A 15,728-nucleotide genomic window follows, 5' to 3' on the forward strand; every position below is an offset into this window, starting at 1 on the left:
CCCCTTTGCATTCCACCATTCCATTCTTCTCTCTACTTAACATCTGCTCTGCCTTTTAATGTCTCTTAAGTTTTATCATTTCTCTGTTTTTGTGTGATGAAAATGAAGTACTTTATTGTGACTTCATTAGCTTCTTTATTTTTTCAAATGTTGCCACTTTGGGCTCATGTAAAACATGGTAACCCATGCTACTGTTTTCTTTTTTTTCTTTTTAATGTGGTCTTATATTTAATACTGTATAGTGCAATGTAAAAATGCATTGGCTTCCTGCGGCATGCTGCAGCCATTGATTTTGTGAGAATCAGTCGAGCTGTCTGAACACTTGCATACTATTGTACTTGAAAGCCACCACAGTGTGGCAGAACCTGCGGGCGGGAGTCTACTCAACACCCGACTGTGGTTTTTGTAATCCTCTGCATTTCCTGTTTCAAAACAGATCCAAAGTCATGAGCCGCTGATTGTTTCAATTCACAGCAACTTTGAAAACGCCCCTCCAACTTTTGGATACTGTTGGAATGTAAGGAAGGTGTTTCTACAAAGAGAAACTGCAAAGGAATCAAATCTGACGCATGGGCTGAAAATTAGGATTATGCACCTGGGTACTTTGAACCAATCATGCCTGGTCAAGATTTGGGAATAGGAGGGATGATTAAAACAAAAGGCTACTTTGGGTTTCCTGCATTTTTGAAGCAATGCTTGATGTTGTGTGCACATTCGGCTTTTTTTTTTTCCGCTTTGAAGGAATTGGTGAAGGGACTGTGGTATATTCACGCACGTCTCCGCTTGTGAACAGAGTTAAAAGATCAAACTTCCAACGAGATTGTTTGAGAATTTAGTAGGATATTCTGTATCCAATTAATTTCTTCATTTAAAGATGCGCCCTTGAGACTCCTACAATTTTCTATTGAGAAAAAAACCCACTTTATTTAAAAAAAAAAAAATGAAATCCTGCTAAATTCTCATTAAAATGTGTTTTGATCATCAATTTGGTGTAGCCCAAGCCAAGTCCATCAATAGGAGGGAAGGAGTCGCCAATCGAACAATTACTGACATCTTCTCATGCATCCAAAAGATTAGTTGTATAGAAATTGAGACAATTGACAAATGAAAATTATGATGGGAATATAATTGATGTCAGCCAGCCACTGTATGCAGTGCACACACACAACATAACACAATCCTGTTGGAGAGCATCGGGGCCTACATTAGTTGCCTAAATGTTTACGCCTCTAGTTTCTGCTCTAATTTTAACTGTCTTTCCAGCTCATGTGCTTTCTGCTTCTATGATTCCACGCCCGCCCCCTTTATTATTTGATCTCTTCTGAATCCATCTGACTGTTCTTGTAACCACTGTTTGTTGTTTGTTAAGATTCTCTGAAATATTTAGGTGTTAACTGGGTGCGTTAAAGCGGGGGGAGCATCGAACTCTGCGGTCATAATGGTGTTAAATAATCTATTTTGTTTGCGGCTACGGGCCATTTCAGGTTACTGGACGGGAAAGCCTCAGAAAAGAAGCGCAGAAGCCTGTTAAAATCGCTGAAAGTGATGCTGATGTAAGTGGATCATGATGTGTATGTGCTCTTTTTTTTTTTTTACCCCCACTTCTTCGTAGTCACTGACAGAAGTATGACTTTTAGTATGCTTTGTGTGTGAGTGTTAGGTTATTTTAAACAGAGGGAGTGGAGGCAAGGAAGCATAAGTATATTGCAACACAGTAGGGACTCTCAAGCAGCCTGCACAGTGAGGGCCTGAGTGTATCGACCACAGCTTTTATTTTCTTCGCTGCAATTTAAAGGGAAAAATACATGTAATGGGATTTTTGGGTGTCGAGCTGTTAAATTTTTCAGTTTGATTTGCCCGCCGCCGCTTGGCATGCTCTTTGTTTCACGCTGAATGGAGGTAAATAGGATGGATGTCCTGGCTTTTCATCATTAGCATTGTTCCACTTTAACAATTTATAAGAAATTTGTCTGAACAATGAATATTTCATGCAATTAAAAACAACAATATACGGCCTCAGCAAAATAAAAACAGCTGAATAATTAATTGAACAGAATGATAAGTAGATGTGAGAAAAATACACAGTGTGAGAACCACTGTGAACTTGGCAGGCTTATGTTGTTTTCATAAACACATAACCCATTTCTGCAAAAACACATCTGTCACTCCCAACTAACACACTTTGGACCTAAAGCGAAATGGAAATGATTTGGATTTTTGATTACAATTGCTCGTAGTGGCTGGTAATGAAGATTTTTTATTTATTTTTTTTACCGCCCTGTGGGGAGAATGTCTTCTTGAGATTGAGAAGAGATAAATTTGTCGACATATTCAGAGAAGATCAATTCATTTTATCTTGCCAAAGACAAACAGTAAACATAAACGAATCGACCAGCTAAGATCTGCTTTGCTTCTCATTGATTTATTTTAACATTGTTAGAGGGGGAAATGAGATCGATTTGAACGCTATTCCTTCGTTTCTTTTATGACAAATATTTTCTTTTTGTCTCATCAGGTGAAATTAAGCCGACTATGTGAGCAAGACAAGATTCTACAGGAGCTGGAAGCCAGGATACGTACATTGAAGGAAGATAAGGTTATGTTCCATAAGTTTTTATAAAGCCTCATGAAATATATGCAATTAATCAAATTTAGTTCTACAGATATGATTTTGTGGGGGTTTAATGTATTTATTACTATGTGCAGTACAGTAAATAATCCTGAGCAGAAACTCCAGACCATTTCTAAATACACAAGCAATTGAAAAAATAATTTGAAATAATCTGACAGTAGTTTGTTTTGTGCCAACATTATAAAAACTGTATTTCAAGATGTAGTATCCCATTTGAAAGGGCACCAAAAAATATCAACTAACCAATGGTACCCTTCACAACTTTACAGAAAAAAATGCAAAAGCATTCCTTCAGTGAATGTGAGTTTATGTTTCAATCCAGGACAAGCTGGAGTCAGTGTTGGATGTGTCCCACCAGCAGATGGAGCAGTACAGAGATCAGCCAGCCCACATGGAGAAAATTGCTTACCAGCAAAAACTACTGCAGGAGGATGTGGTGCACATCAGGGCGGAAATATCTCAAGTGTCCACAGTAAGTTATACGTTTGTGTCCAAGTGAAAGAATAAACCATTGTCTAGACCTGATTTGGGTCAGTCTCAACATGTACACTGTCATTTCTACTTCCTAGACACTTTCAAAAAATAAAATGTCAGTTTCATGCATTTTCCCTCCTTCCAGGTTAATGTCAAAAAATGCCCTGTTTTTAATAAAAGAATTGAGACTCACAGGTGCACTAAACTGGACCCGACTTGTGTTGTGCAGGAGATGGAGAATGCATGGAAAGAGTACATCAGGCTGGAGAAAGATGTAGACTGGCTCAAAGCGGCTCTGCAAGGACACATGACTCGCACTGATCTTTCTCAGGTATGCAGTCTATGCGGGAGAATTCATTCATTCATTTGGAAATGTTGACATACGTACCTCATATTGAACCCTTCACGAGCAAAGCGGATGGAAATGCTTAAAATAGGGTCCTTTTTTAGGCTTCACCAGTTTATTGTTGCTTTTGAGCAGAAATCTTGGATGCACAAATATGGTCAATATTATTTTTTTTCACAAGCAATACACATAGGTCAGTTGCCATGTGGGCTGTTATTTTTATGCATTATTAACATGCATTAATTATAATTATTATTAAGTGTTGAATAGCATTTTTATTGTTATCTATTGCATCGCTATTTGAGAAAGCGCTTGACAACACAAATCGTTCATGACACTGCAACTTAGTACATTCTTTTTTTTCTGGTCACGTCACCCATTTGTCAGCAAGAGAAAGTCCAGATGAGGAAAGAGCTTTGGAGAATTGAGGATGTTATCGCAGGCCTCAGCAGCAGTAAAGATAATTACAAAGTCACTATCTCCTCTGTGACCAACCCAGGTAAGAAACACTAAGACTTGCATCCATGTCTATACTTTTCACAAAAAGTTAGGCGTGTGACATTTTAGAAAAAGGCCAATAATATTCTTTTTGTGAGTAGTGAATAAGCTGTGTCCCCTGTAATATCGTCAATGTAAATGACTTGAATAGACACATTGTGATGTGTCCATCATTTCATATCCGATCCTCGCCAGAGAGGAAATTTGTGCCTTCCGTGTCGGCGTCATCAGTGCCTTCGATGTCCGGAAGCCCGTCTGCTATGGAGATGAAATTGTCCCAGCAGCAAAAGCAGCCACAGCAGCAGAGCCCCCACCTCAGTCCGACTAGCCACAATGCCACAACCCACGCGCTATCCTCCAGCTATATTCAACAGCCACTCCACTCTACAACCAACACTGCTGGTCAGACATGGGTGAGTGACACACGGATGGAGAGAAAGCCGTTTGAGGATTTAGTCCATATGTCCGTGTAGTCCAGCAATGACTCTGGCGCCTGTTCAGAGTTCATATATACCGTCCTTGATTTATTAACTAACATAAATATTGTAAAAAACAATCTTAATATATGTACATGTACCTGTGTAGGCTGAGGAAGATGTGCCCCCCAGACCGCCTCTACCTCAAGTCTACAGTCTTGATGAACACCCCCCTGCCGTACCCCCCCTGCCCAGGGAGACGAGTGTTATCAGGCACACCTCGGTGCGCGGGCTCAAACGACAGTCTGATGAACGAAAGAGGGATCGAGAGACAGGCCAAAATGGAGACGTTAAGGTACTGTAGGCTTACATTACGTAGTATTGTCTGTGTAAACTGTGTTGATCTGCTATTTCGGTTAATTGTTGGCACCCTCCATATTTTGATGTAATAGTATTTACTCGGTTTTACAGTACGCAGGCAGGTCTGAAATGGAACTGTGTTTATGCTCTGTTTTTGTCAAACTATTTGTTTAAAGATTCATAACCATGATAACCTCTCTGCTAATTTCTATTAGCCAACGTTTCAAATTCATATGTTAACCTTTGACTTTGATTGGACAAAACCATGTGCTTGAATTTTGTTGTATTAATATACAATCGTTAATTCTCTTTTGTTTTATGTGTCAGGTTAACAGTAAATTTCCACTTGGCGTGCCAAATAATTAGTTCATTTCCACCAAGTGATGTGACACATTAGTCTCCCATGTCTTGATAGTGAGAGAGTAAAAACTGGCACTAAGGAATACTTGATAAAAGTGTGTTTTGATAAGTTCAGTGTTCTAATAAGTTATGAAGTTAAAGTTTAGCCTATGGGTTGGGTAAATGTGTATAACAGAATGTTTTGGGGTTTCTCTGTGTCCCAGATCTTCATCTATTGCGAGTGCGTCTGAAACTGTACTACAAACAAACTTGTTTAGTCTCATGAGCTGCCTTTGACACTGGTTTAACGGCGCTGCGGTTGTGACAGGTGGAACTCAGGCCTTTCTTGAGCGATCCTGAGCTTGTGGGTGTGGGAGACGGTTCCAGCGTCACCAGCGTGACATCATCAGGACACAACGGAGGGTATCAGACTTTACCTAGCAGAGGTATGGTCACCTTGACATCATGGAGCCCAGCACACATCTACTAAAACTCAAGCTTTTAATGTTTGAAAGATTTTGTTTATCCTATCAGGAGTAGCCGGCTCCTCCCTCAGATTGAATCACTCCTCAAACATCTCATCTTATGTGACTCTACGGAGAGCAACGTCAGCTCCCGGTGTGAAGGTGAGGTGCCTTAAACAAAATACGGATTATGTCAGTCACACTGATTGAGTTGAATGACCATTCTCTCTCTTCCCTGCTGTGTGCTCATTTTGCGTTGGCTTTCCATTGTCTTCACCCCAGGAGCGATCAAAAAGTGCCTTAGAGCGTCTGTACTCTACAGAGGTGGCGCCTCAACGTGGAAGGATGAGCGCTGACGAACAGCTGGAGAGGATGAAGAGGCACCAGAAGGCTTTGGTGCGACAGCGCAAGCGCACCTTGAGCCACGGGGACCGCCGCGCCTCCACATCGTCACGCTCCTCGTCCTCACGCCCACTCTCGGCCGACTTTGGATCTGTATGTTTCTAAACTAGATCATCACCACACGTCACACTCTCACGCATGGCGGCGGGCAAACCGAGAGTGGCCAGTGAACATTCCCCTTGCATGTAAAACATGAGCACTGCATGCTAAACTACTTTTCAATGCATGTTGTTTGCAACATTACACACATGTACATTCATTTCTGCTCTTTCACCGATTGAGCACCAAAAGTGTAATGACATTTCATACTAAAAGGATGTTTGATTTTTTTCAGACGTTTTAAAGTTACTGATGCCTATGATTTTACATTCACTGGAATCACTCATTAACACGTCATTCTCAAAACACACTTGTTGTCTTTCTAACTCATACACGTCTCCATCCCATCCTGTCCCTTCATCTAACAAATTTCCCATCTGCACTGTGTAAAGAACTGCGTAAAACTGTGCACTTTATCATCTCCTCACCTTTCTAAATAATCCGTCCATTTTGCTGCTTATAATTGCCAATGTTGCCTTGTGAAATCAGTCATTATTTTGATGGGTTATGTTTGTCCACGGAAGAAGCCCTATCACTTCTTTTGGTTTCAAGTAGCAAAACCACAAAGTTTGAACATTTAACGGCCAGGACCAACACAACAAAAATCCTGTAACACCTAAAAGTCTCTATCAACCAAAGCCAAACAGGCAAGTCCCTCAGTCCCCGAAACATGGCAGTGACGTACTGGCTAAGGATATGTCATAACGTGGCACTCGGTTAATATACTTAGTGTTTTTCATTTGAGTGTGTTAATATTTATGACCTAGAAAGGCCGACTGGTATGTCAGCATATGTTTACTGAAAGACTGTGCCGTATTCTGACTTAAGTACAATTCCAGTTGCGTCGTCGCTATAGGAACGAAAGTCTGTCGTGAAGTAAGCCCCCCTGTACGTTGTACGTACCTGTACGAGAGACTCCCAACTTATTAGTGTTTTAATACAGTTCTACCTACAGAAAATAATTGAAATAGAAAAAAAAGCAAGTAATTAATCGTACCAAAGCAATAAGGTTGAATCTCCTCTCTTTAGAACACAGTAGAACCTCTAAGGATGAAAAATATCAATTCCTATCAATTGTAACTGAAACATAGAGTTATAGAGTCACAAAAATCTGCTCGCATCTGACAAGGCCAAAGAGTTAATGCTTCGATGATCTCAGGACTGAGCTTGTGTGATCGTGCTCAAGTTGTATGTGTAATTTGAGAGGTGTTTTTTTTCCCTCCAAAAGTTTGTACGGCCATGGTCGAACCTCAAGTAATTGGCTGCTTGAATCATTTGACGTTGACACGTATTGAGTCTTGTAGACTAATTTAATGCTGATTTCCAAGGAGCTTTTTTTAGTTTGCACTATATACTGTACCAGTGGTTCTTAAATAAGGCTCCGCGAGCTGGAATCTGCAAAATAATGATATAAATTATTCTGAATCATTGTAAGAATTTTGCCAAGCCCAAAATAGTAGCAAAGAACTTTTTGTTTTTGTTTTAACGAAGCTCCTCATCTCACTGCAAATTGTATCCATGGCAACAAGTTGCCACCAGATGATGCGCAAAAAAAATCTGAAAAAGGTTCTTTTTTCAGAAAATAATGGAATATAGGTTCCAAAAACGAAAATCCGCAAATGTCGATCCATGATCTTACTATGGCATTATGTAGTACACATAGTAGATATGTTTACGTAATTGGTGTGAGTATTATGAAGGGTGATCGGAAAACACACATCCTCCATGGACACAATAGTTTGAAAATTGGAATCTTGTTTTGCATGTTTTAATCAATAACCAGACTGCCACACATTTTTGCTGCCGATAGAAAATAAATCCTAACATGGATGCTTTCATAGTCTCATCATCTAGATGTTGTGTGTGTGGTTGAACGCGTGCGTGCATGCGTGTTTGTGTGTGAGAGTAAGAGTACTTTTCATGCAAATTCAGCATAACAATTTTACTTGATTTTTACTATGATAAAGGTCATCATTCTGGATCTCGTTCTTTTTAAAGATGAATAGTTGCGAGTTTATTTAGCAGCAATACGCACAGTCACTGGCTACAATACATCATGAGATCCAATACAAGAGTTGCATCCAAAATGCATGCTTTTATGTGATAATGCAGCTTTGTATTGGCTCTTACTAGCCTGTGCAAGTGTACCTAAAAAGTGTCTTGTATACAAAATAACTGGAAATAAAACATTGGTAGTGTTTTGTCAGTGTTTTCTTTCAACTTTCTTTCAAGTTCTCATGTGAATAAACATGTATGGAATGCTCTTGTTTTCTTTTTCTTTCATTTTTAGGTATGTTTGGTGAAAGTGTCTTTATCTGAGTGTGTTATGTTTGTTTCACTTTACTGGCCTTGTGTGTAGCTCATTAGTAGCATGTTGTTTATTATGTATGTTAGCGTGCATGCTCCTGTATTTTTTCTCCCACTGTTTCACCCCCCCTCCCCAGGTTCTTAACCACACACGCACTCTACAACCTTTCTGCTTTTTAGCGGTGGAAAGACAAGCAATTTCTTTCCAGGCAAAAAAACAAAAGTGTTGTAGTCCCCCGTGTAAAAGCCTTTTGTGTGTTTGACAGCTTAAGGTTCATGTAAAAGTAAGCACTTTGGCCTCACTAACAAAATAATTGTGCACTAGACGAACAACTACAGTGGTAGAATGTATGTTTTGCTTTTCTTTTTTAGATCAATGTACTAGTATGCTCTTTGTCCTCACCTATAAGGATTCAGGGGAACGTCTATAATAACGTCAGCTTACTGTCCTATACCAACATAAATTTCTGAATATATTATTTTGGATGTTTTTGTTATTAACGTGTTCCTCCCCATAGTTGCCCATTAGCTTAAATGAGGAAAATGTTTTCCGACATTAAGCAACATTGTTTTTTTTTTTTTTTATTACACTAACATTAATCATTTTAGACTGTCCTAAACTCATTGCACAAGTACAATAACATACCGTACTTGCCTTTTTTATGTGTTGTTTTTAACCCAGCAGCTTTAAGGATGCAGTGTATTAGCACATGGATTTAAGATGGATATAATGTATATGTGAAATCATTGCTCACATGCCTTTCCATAATCTCGACAATCTGCTTGAAACAAATTGTCCTGGTGTGTCGGTGTCATATGTGTGTTTTTGTGTGTGTACATTTCGTGCAGTGGAGGAGAGAGCAGGAGTTTGACCTGCAGCTGCTGGAAAGGGCCGTCCAGGGCGAGGAGGCTCAAGCTGTGCGAAGCGTTCAGGGGGAGGAGAGGCCCCCTGAACACAAAGAGAGACCCCGATCGCATTCCGACGATTGGCTGAGCTTCAGCTCTGCGACAGAGACTCCTCAGACCCTCGATGGCCTGGAAACGTCAGATTACGATGCAGATTTACTCAAAGAGGTACAGGTAGTGACATGCTCTTGGTCTTTGCAACACACTCTAGGTGTAACAATTGATTAAGCAGCAACTAATTGATTATTAAACTACGCATTCTACAACTACTTAGATAACCTATTGAGAAACTTAAATTAAAATTGTCCAAATCATTTGAATTTTACCTCTAAATATTTTAAAATTTCTTTGTTGCAACCCATATTTTAGTTTGTAGGCCTGTCTTTTATAAAATTAGTGCTTTGCTACCTTGTAGCATCTAAAAGGCAATTCTTAACATCTTTAAGGGGCTGTCAATTACTCACACGTTTGCTATGCATTCATAGCGCTAGTAGTGCAGGGCTCAAATGTGACAGAAATTTCATATTTTCATGGAATTCAGACCCTGTGTAACCCTAATACTGGTGTATATGATTATCTGAGTGTTTTTTCTTTGCACAGCTGTCAAAACCTCAGAAAGTGTCAATTCCAGAGCGATACGTGGATTTAGAGCCAGAGGAGCCTCTGAGTCCACAAGAGATGGAGGACCGGCATCGGAAGGTGGAACGGATCAAGAGCATCCTCGCAAAGTCCAGGTCAGTTCTAGAAAGCAATGAAATACAAATAAAAAGTGAAACTGTTTTAGACTTGTCTTTCTCAACGTATGGCAAGCGCGCTCCTTGTGGTACGTGAATTAATCACTGAATATGTTCAAACTGTGCACTGTTACAAGGGCTTACTTCAGACTCATCGTCAGTTGCAGTTCCAATAATTCCACAGGCCTTGAGCGCCTTAATGCGGTTTAGTGTGAAAATAACATGTGAAATGATATGATGTGTTAATAATTTCACGCATAAATCACTCCTGAGTATAAGTCGCACCCCTGGCCAATCTATGGAAAAAAATGAGACTTATAGTCCGGAAAATGGCAACAAACGTTATGGTCCACTTTTTGCACGTTTTGCACTTTTTGGCAATAGTTTGTTTTGTCTGTGATTGGATAGTTCAGCATTGTAACTGCATCATTTTAATTTCCTGTGTGTATGTTACAGTGTTCAAAATCTGGCACCAGCGTTATGTGCAGACAAGTCTGAAGTGAGCCTCCTGGGGCTGGACTCGGTTTTACAGGAGCAGGAGAGGATCATCACCATGTCCTACATGCTGGCCTCAGAGGCCTCCCTCAAGAGCAAACGGGTCACAGGTGAGTCAAGTCTCGAGTAAAACACCTGAAAGCAATATTTGGGAAAAGTTCAAGTATCTTAGGATACATGTGGAAGTTACCTCATAGAATATTTCGTGAGTGAAAGTATTTACGTATCTGACATTTTCAATATTTAAGTATCAAAAGTAATTTTCTGATAATAAATGCATTAGAAGTTATGTTAAAGAGAGTTTTTAGAATTGTTATTGGATTTTCATGAATTAAATATTTTTAGCAGTTTAAGTTCACCGTGTTGGCGAATTAAAGCCAACACTGAATATCACGTTAACCATATGCAAGGTCATGATAACTTAAAGAACGTTGACATTTTTTATTTCACTGGATTGATCAGAGAATTGCATCAGAGTAAAAGTGTAACTTTTATTTAAAAAATGTAGTGGTATAAAAATTAAAGGTGCCAGAAATACAAATAACAAAACAGACTTGACAATTCCACTTTATGACGTGTAGATCTCTTATTTTACTGGAATACAATATTGGATGTTAAATTGCTGTTTTAGGAAAAGGGAAAAATTAGCCTTTTTTTCTTCTTCGTTTTTTTCTTTTTAAATTGGCCTGATGGTTTGAAGATGACGAGGGCGGAGAAAAAGAGGGCGTTAGGTGTCGAGTCAAGCAGGGCTCTTCATTCCTTAATAACTTCACATTATTCCATGTCAGGAGCTCACATGGCGCCTAATTGCAGTCCGTGTGGAATGTTTGAAACGGGGGAGGACTCGCTGGATGAGGCCATTTTGTGTGCTGATCAATGACCCAGTCAAACGCTGCATAGCATTAACACTTCTTTGAAGGCACGGCACCTCTCTGAAGCCGCATGAAAGACACCGCGCTCACATTTCATCTTTCTCGTGCTCTACAGCAGCCAGGCAGCAGGAGTTGCGCTGCGCACATACATTCACACTCGTGCACACCACACACACGTGCACACGTGCACCTGTCACCCGCAGCAGCACTCAAGCCGTCGAGCTGTATGCCGGCTTCACCAGCACGCTGAGGCAAAGTCAACAATTATAACATTATTTCCTGCACGGCGCAATGTCAGGGAATATAACTGGTGGCATGCTGTCAAAGGAGAGGGAAAAGAAACTCCTCATGCTTTTCACAGCCTTCAATTCAAATAAGTCATTCCTTCTTTTTCATACTATTATGATTGACTGCCTTCCTCAAACAGGACTATACTGTATGCGCCATTGTCATTACGATGTAAATATAGTCATATTTTACGATATTTTAGGGTAAAGTAAAAACACATTTGGTAAGTCAACATGTGGCCACATCCGTAACCCTACTATAAAATTAGATTAGATTAGATTAGATATAACTTTATTTATCCCACAGTGGGGGGAAATTGTGTTGTCACAGCAACAAGAGTGCAAGAATACAAGAATATGTGCAAAATGTAAAAATGGATAAATTGCAGACAAACAAAGACAAGTGCACAACCAAAACAAGCACTAGTCACGGCTCAGCTTCAGAAAACGAATGAGCCGTTATTGGCTGTCACCTGAGACCTGACATTTTAGGAGGTTTTTTTTTTATCCTCTTGAATTATTCAACCCCCATTGTAAATTTGCAATGATGTACACTCTTTAAACAGATGGTCACTTTCAATAGTGACTGCTTCTATTTTATCTTAACCGTGCTGCACTATTTAAAATCTTCTTGTGTTGTGCGGGCGATTGTATCTTTGTGTTTTAGAAAAATGGATGACTCACCTTTTTTTCTACCACTATTGTGAATACTTACGTACAGTTGGATAGGGGCCCATATCATTCTCTCCTTGTCTCTTTTCCTTCTGCTGTATGTCTCTTGTCTTTAGTTCCATCACAGGGGAACAGCCCCGTCCCACCTCCTCCGCCACCTCCTCCCCCTCCTCCCCCTCCTCCTCTTCCTCCTGTATCTGTGGCTCCTTCAGCCTCCTCTCCTCTAAGCAACGGCATTCACTACACATTTGTGTAATACAAGAAGAAAAGTAAGGCCCAACTGCACGTTTTCTTGCATGCATGTATGTGGACGTCTGCATGTGCTAGCTGTTCCGTACAATACTGCTAGACATCTTCTTTTCCCACTGTGATGATAATTGTGTGCAAATTGTGCTTTCGATCAAACACTTGTGAGTGCTTGACAAAAGAAGATGTTTCTAATCAACAGAAGAGTCGCTGAGTGATTTAACATCTAAACTGTTGGCTAGTTGACACAGCTGCATTCCGATAAGCTCCATGTCTGTACTAGTGGGGAAAACAATACTTCTCCAGCATCTTTTCCAAAATTGAGAATTTTTTTAAGCGGTCTTTTTTATGGCTTTCGAGAGCCCAATCGATTAATCGACCTTTATGAACACACACAAATGTATTAATAAAAACTGCATTTCTGTTTAATTTTTTTTCTGTTAGTAGGATTTTATATTCATATCTTACAATACCGTTTAAAAACTATTGTAAAAATTGCTTTGCTTTATGAGTATGTCATGCAAATAAGCCACCTGATTTAAGTGCCTAAGTTCTGCCTTGCCCCTCAAGCGATTGCACAATTGAAGGCCCCTTCTTAAATAAACACCTTTTTTTTTATATATAAAAAAAGAACATATGCTGCTCTTTGCGGTTAAATAACCCAAAAAATTCTCTTCCGTGTTCATTTCTTTTATGTGTTGTCTCTGTCTTTTTCAGCTCAAGCAATTTCTGGACACTGAGGTCCTCTATGACAATGGCAACAAACGGCAGGATCCTATTAGACAACAAGCTTAGAACTGATCCTGGATATATTTGTATCCATCACTAGATGAATGTAGAACATTTAATCTTCTCATACAGCACCAACAACCTCTGAATGGATTTTTGGTTTCCAAAAGAAATCAGCAGCACTGAACTCTTAAAAACATATATTTTTTCTAGATATGCGATTGCACTTTGAGGACTGAAATATTTTTGAGTTGGCCATGAATTAATATTTGTTGATGTCAAAACCAAGAGGGACTGAATCTGTCATGGCTGTAGATTTTTACTGCAAAGAAAGTCAATTTTGTGTGTGTGTGTGGGGGGGGGATGATTTACAAATAATATCCTGTACATATCTAGCAAAATAACAGATAGTCTTCTTGTAGCTTTTATTTTTGCCTATTTCCGGTTGGAATAACATGACACACAGTATATTTTGTGTGACTGTGAAGCTCGCACAAAAGCCGTTCATTCAAATGTGTCTATTAAAGCCATTGACACAAACTTTGGTCAGGACTGTATGTGAACGGTAAAGAATTTCTCTGGTAAAAAAAAAAAAAAAAAGAATAAATTACAGGCAGCAGGGACGCCAGTATTTATTTTACAAAGCACCTACTGTAATTTATTTTAACAGCATAGTACTGTATTTTGGATTACAGTACATGACAGCAGGACAAGTGTGTTATGGTATTTTTACGGTACTTGCCGGTTTAGATATTAAATCTGCTATTTAATAATAACGCATCAGACTTCAACAGTCCTTTTCTGTAACATCATTAATGCACTTGCACTCTTTAGCCAAAGCCACTCTGCATCTTAGTTTCTTGTATTTTACTTCAACTGTGGGCCATCTTGTGCTTCTAAGGCACAAATGCATGTCATTTAAGATTCTGGATAAAAATATCCAAATAGTAATTTAAGATTCTGGATAAAAATATCCAAATACTCCACTTAATTTATTATCAAACTTAAATGAAATGACACCTTGCTTTAGGTCTTTTTTTTACGGGATGTGATTAAAGAAATGAAATCTGCAAATGAATCACGACTCTATAGAAGTCAGCTTTTATGTTTCACTGCAGCATCCTTCACTGCCTCACTTGTCACATGACCATCAAAAGTGACCTACGAACAGCACTTCTACATTAATTTGTAATCAAACGCTGCAGTAAGAAAACTATCTCAGAGTACTTGTGGTCCGACAGCTTCCAAGACGTACGGTGACAATACAGGTTTTGTCACTGGAGTACACACGCATTGCTTTTGTAGCTTCTGGATGTCATCAGGTTAATTTATGGGGGGGGGCGTATGCAATGTACATATTGGCATCATGAACTACTACCGTATTATAACTGCATATCATAATTAACGTTATTAGTCCGTTTAAACAAAGAAAGAGTGTACCACACAAATACAATGGCCCGTTAAGCAGGGTTGGATGAGTCGTATAGCCTGAGCAGACATTTAGTTCAATTTGGTGTCAGACCCTGATGGTTGTTTTCACATGGCAACAATTCTGTAAGAGTGTTGAAAAGTGATCAAAGAAGGAGTGAATTTTCGACCTGCAAACCTCATTACAGTGGAAAGTACTGTAACTTATGAATTGTCAGAAATATAGAAAAAGAGTAAACAGCATCAATAAGCATGAAAAGAATTAGGAAAAAAACTGCACAGTTTTTGATATTGTGATTTAGAGGCTTGTCCCATTGTACAGTTATTACTTTCTATTAAATCAGTTTATTTCTTTACATTCTCATTTATTGTGTTTTAATATGTTTCATACCATACAATATGGTGCTATTTGCGTTTATTAAAAATATGGAACAAAAAAAATCTTATTTGGGGAGCTGGAACGGATTGATGGCCTTTCCGTTTATTTAAATTGGAACCGATGAGCGTTCCCTTGTTACGAGCGTAGTCATGGAACAAACTTAAGTTTGTAAGCCAAGGCACCACTGCAGCCTCCTTTCGTGCGCACACCCACACAGTTCTCCGCCCCTCCCACTTTTATCTTTAATTGGCCACTAATGACATAGTGTGGTCTGCAGCGTGGTGCGCTTTGAAACTACCTGAGAGGGAGGATGCACCTCCCTCAGCTCCACAGTGGGTGCAGCCACATCCTCTCTCCCTCCTCCTTCCCCGCCTGCAAGATAGAGGCCCCACAGCGCCCACTGGCCCTGGTGGCAAGAAGACCCCGCACAGACTCCATTTTGCTTATTCGGCAATCTAAAAAAAGGAGGATGTTTTTCCCCCTCCTTGTGCAGAAATGCATTCAAGGCCTCCCACGAGCTTTGTGGCATCTCCATGTATTGACGTTTGGCCGCTGGTTCATGTACATTTGTTATTCCGTGCTCTGGACTTCAAAGGGAATGGAAGAGGGGCCTATTATGCTAATTGGGTCATGTTCTGTTAAA

At 39.6% G+C, this 15,728-nt stretch overlaps 1 protein-coding gene across 14 annotated transcripts in view; it reads left to right on the forward strand.

The window, feature by feature from the left end:
• plekha7b (pleckstrin homology domain containing A7b) overlaps window positions 1-13,818 on the forward strand; it is a 52,718-nt gene extending 38,900 nt beyond the window's left edge. For 2 of the 14 annotated variants that reach the window (XM_088371303.1, XM_088371304.1), the window contains 15 exons: window positions 437-517; window positions 1,485-1,553; window positions 2,516-2,596; window positions 2,955-3,104; window positions 3,336-3,437; window positions 3,840-3,951; window positions 4,146-4,363; window positions 4,536-4,721; window positions 5,394-5,511; window positions 5,600-5,691; window positions 5,812-6,024; window positions 9,187-9,417; window positions 9,844-9,977; window positions 10,434-10,582; window positions 12,420-13,169. In XM_088371303.1, coding sequence (XP_088227429.1) covers window positions 437-517; window positions 1,485-1,553; window positions 2,516-2,596; window positions 2,955-3,104; window positions 3,336-3,437; window positions 3,840-3,951; window positions 4,146-4,363; window positions 4,536-4,721; window positions 5,394-5,511; window positions 5,600-5,691; window positions 5,812-6,024; window positions 9,187-9,417; window positions 9,844-9,977; window positions 10,434-10,582; window positions 12,420-12,559 — 2,076 coding nt within the window. In that variant the 3' untranslated portion in view covers window positions 12,560-13,169. Of the gene's footprint in view, window positions 1-436; window positions 518-1,484; window positions 1,554-2,515; window positions 2,597-2,954; window positions 3,105-3,335; window positions 3,438-3,839; window positions 3,952-4,145; window positions 4,364-4,535; window positions 4,722-5,393; window positions 5,512-5,599; window positions 5,692-5,811; window positions 6,025-9,186; window positions 9,418-9,843; window positions 9,978-10,433; window positions 10,583-12,419; window positions 13,178-13,266 lie in introns of those variants that run through there. The other 12 variants (XM_088371293.1, XM_088371297.1, XM_088371294.1 and 9 more) reach the window with 11 other exon arrangements.
• The last annotated feature ends 1,910 nt before the right edge of the window (window positions 13,819-15,728 follow it).

The sequence above is a fragment of the Syngnathus floridae genome, chromosome 3 (assembly GCF_059516105.1).
Source record: "Syngnathus floridae isolate MCC-2025c chromosome 3, RoL_Sflo_1.0, whole genome shotgun sequence".
In the NCBI taxonomy this organism is placed as follows: Eukaryota; Metazoa; Chordata; class Actinopteri; order Syngnathiformes; family Syngnathidae; genus Syngnathus; species Syngnathus floridae.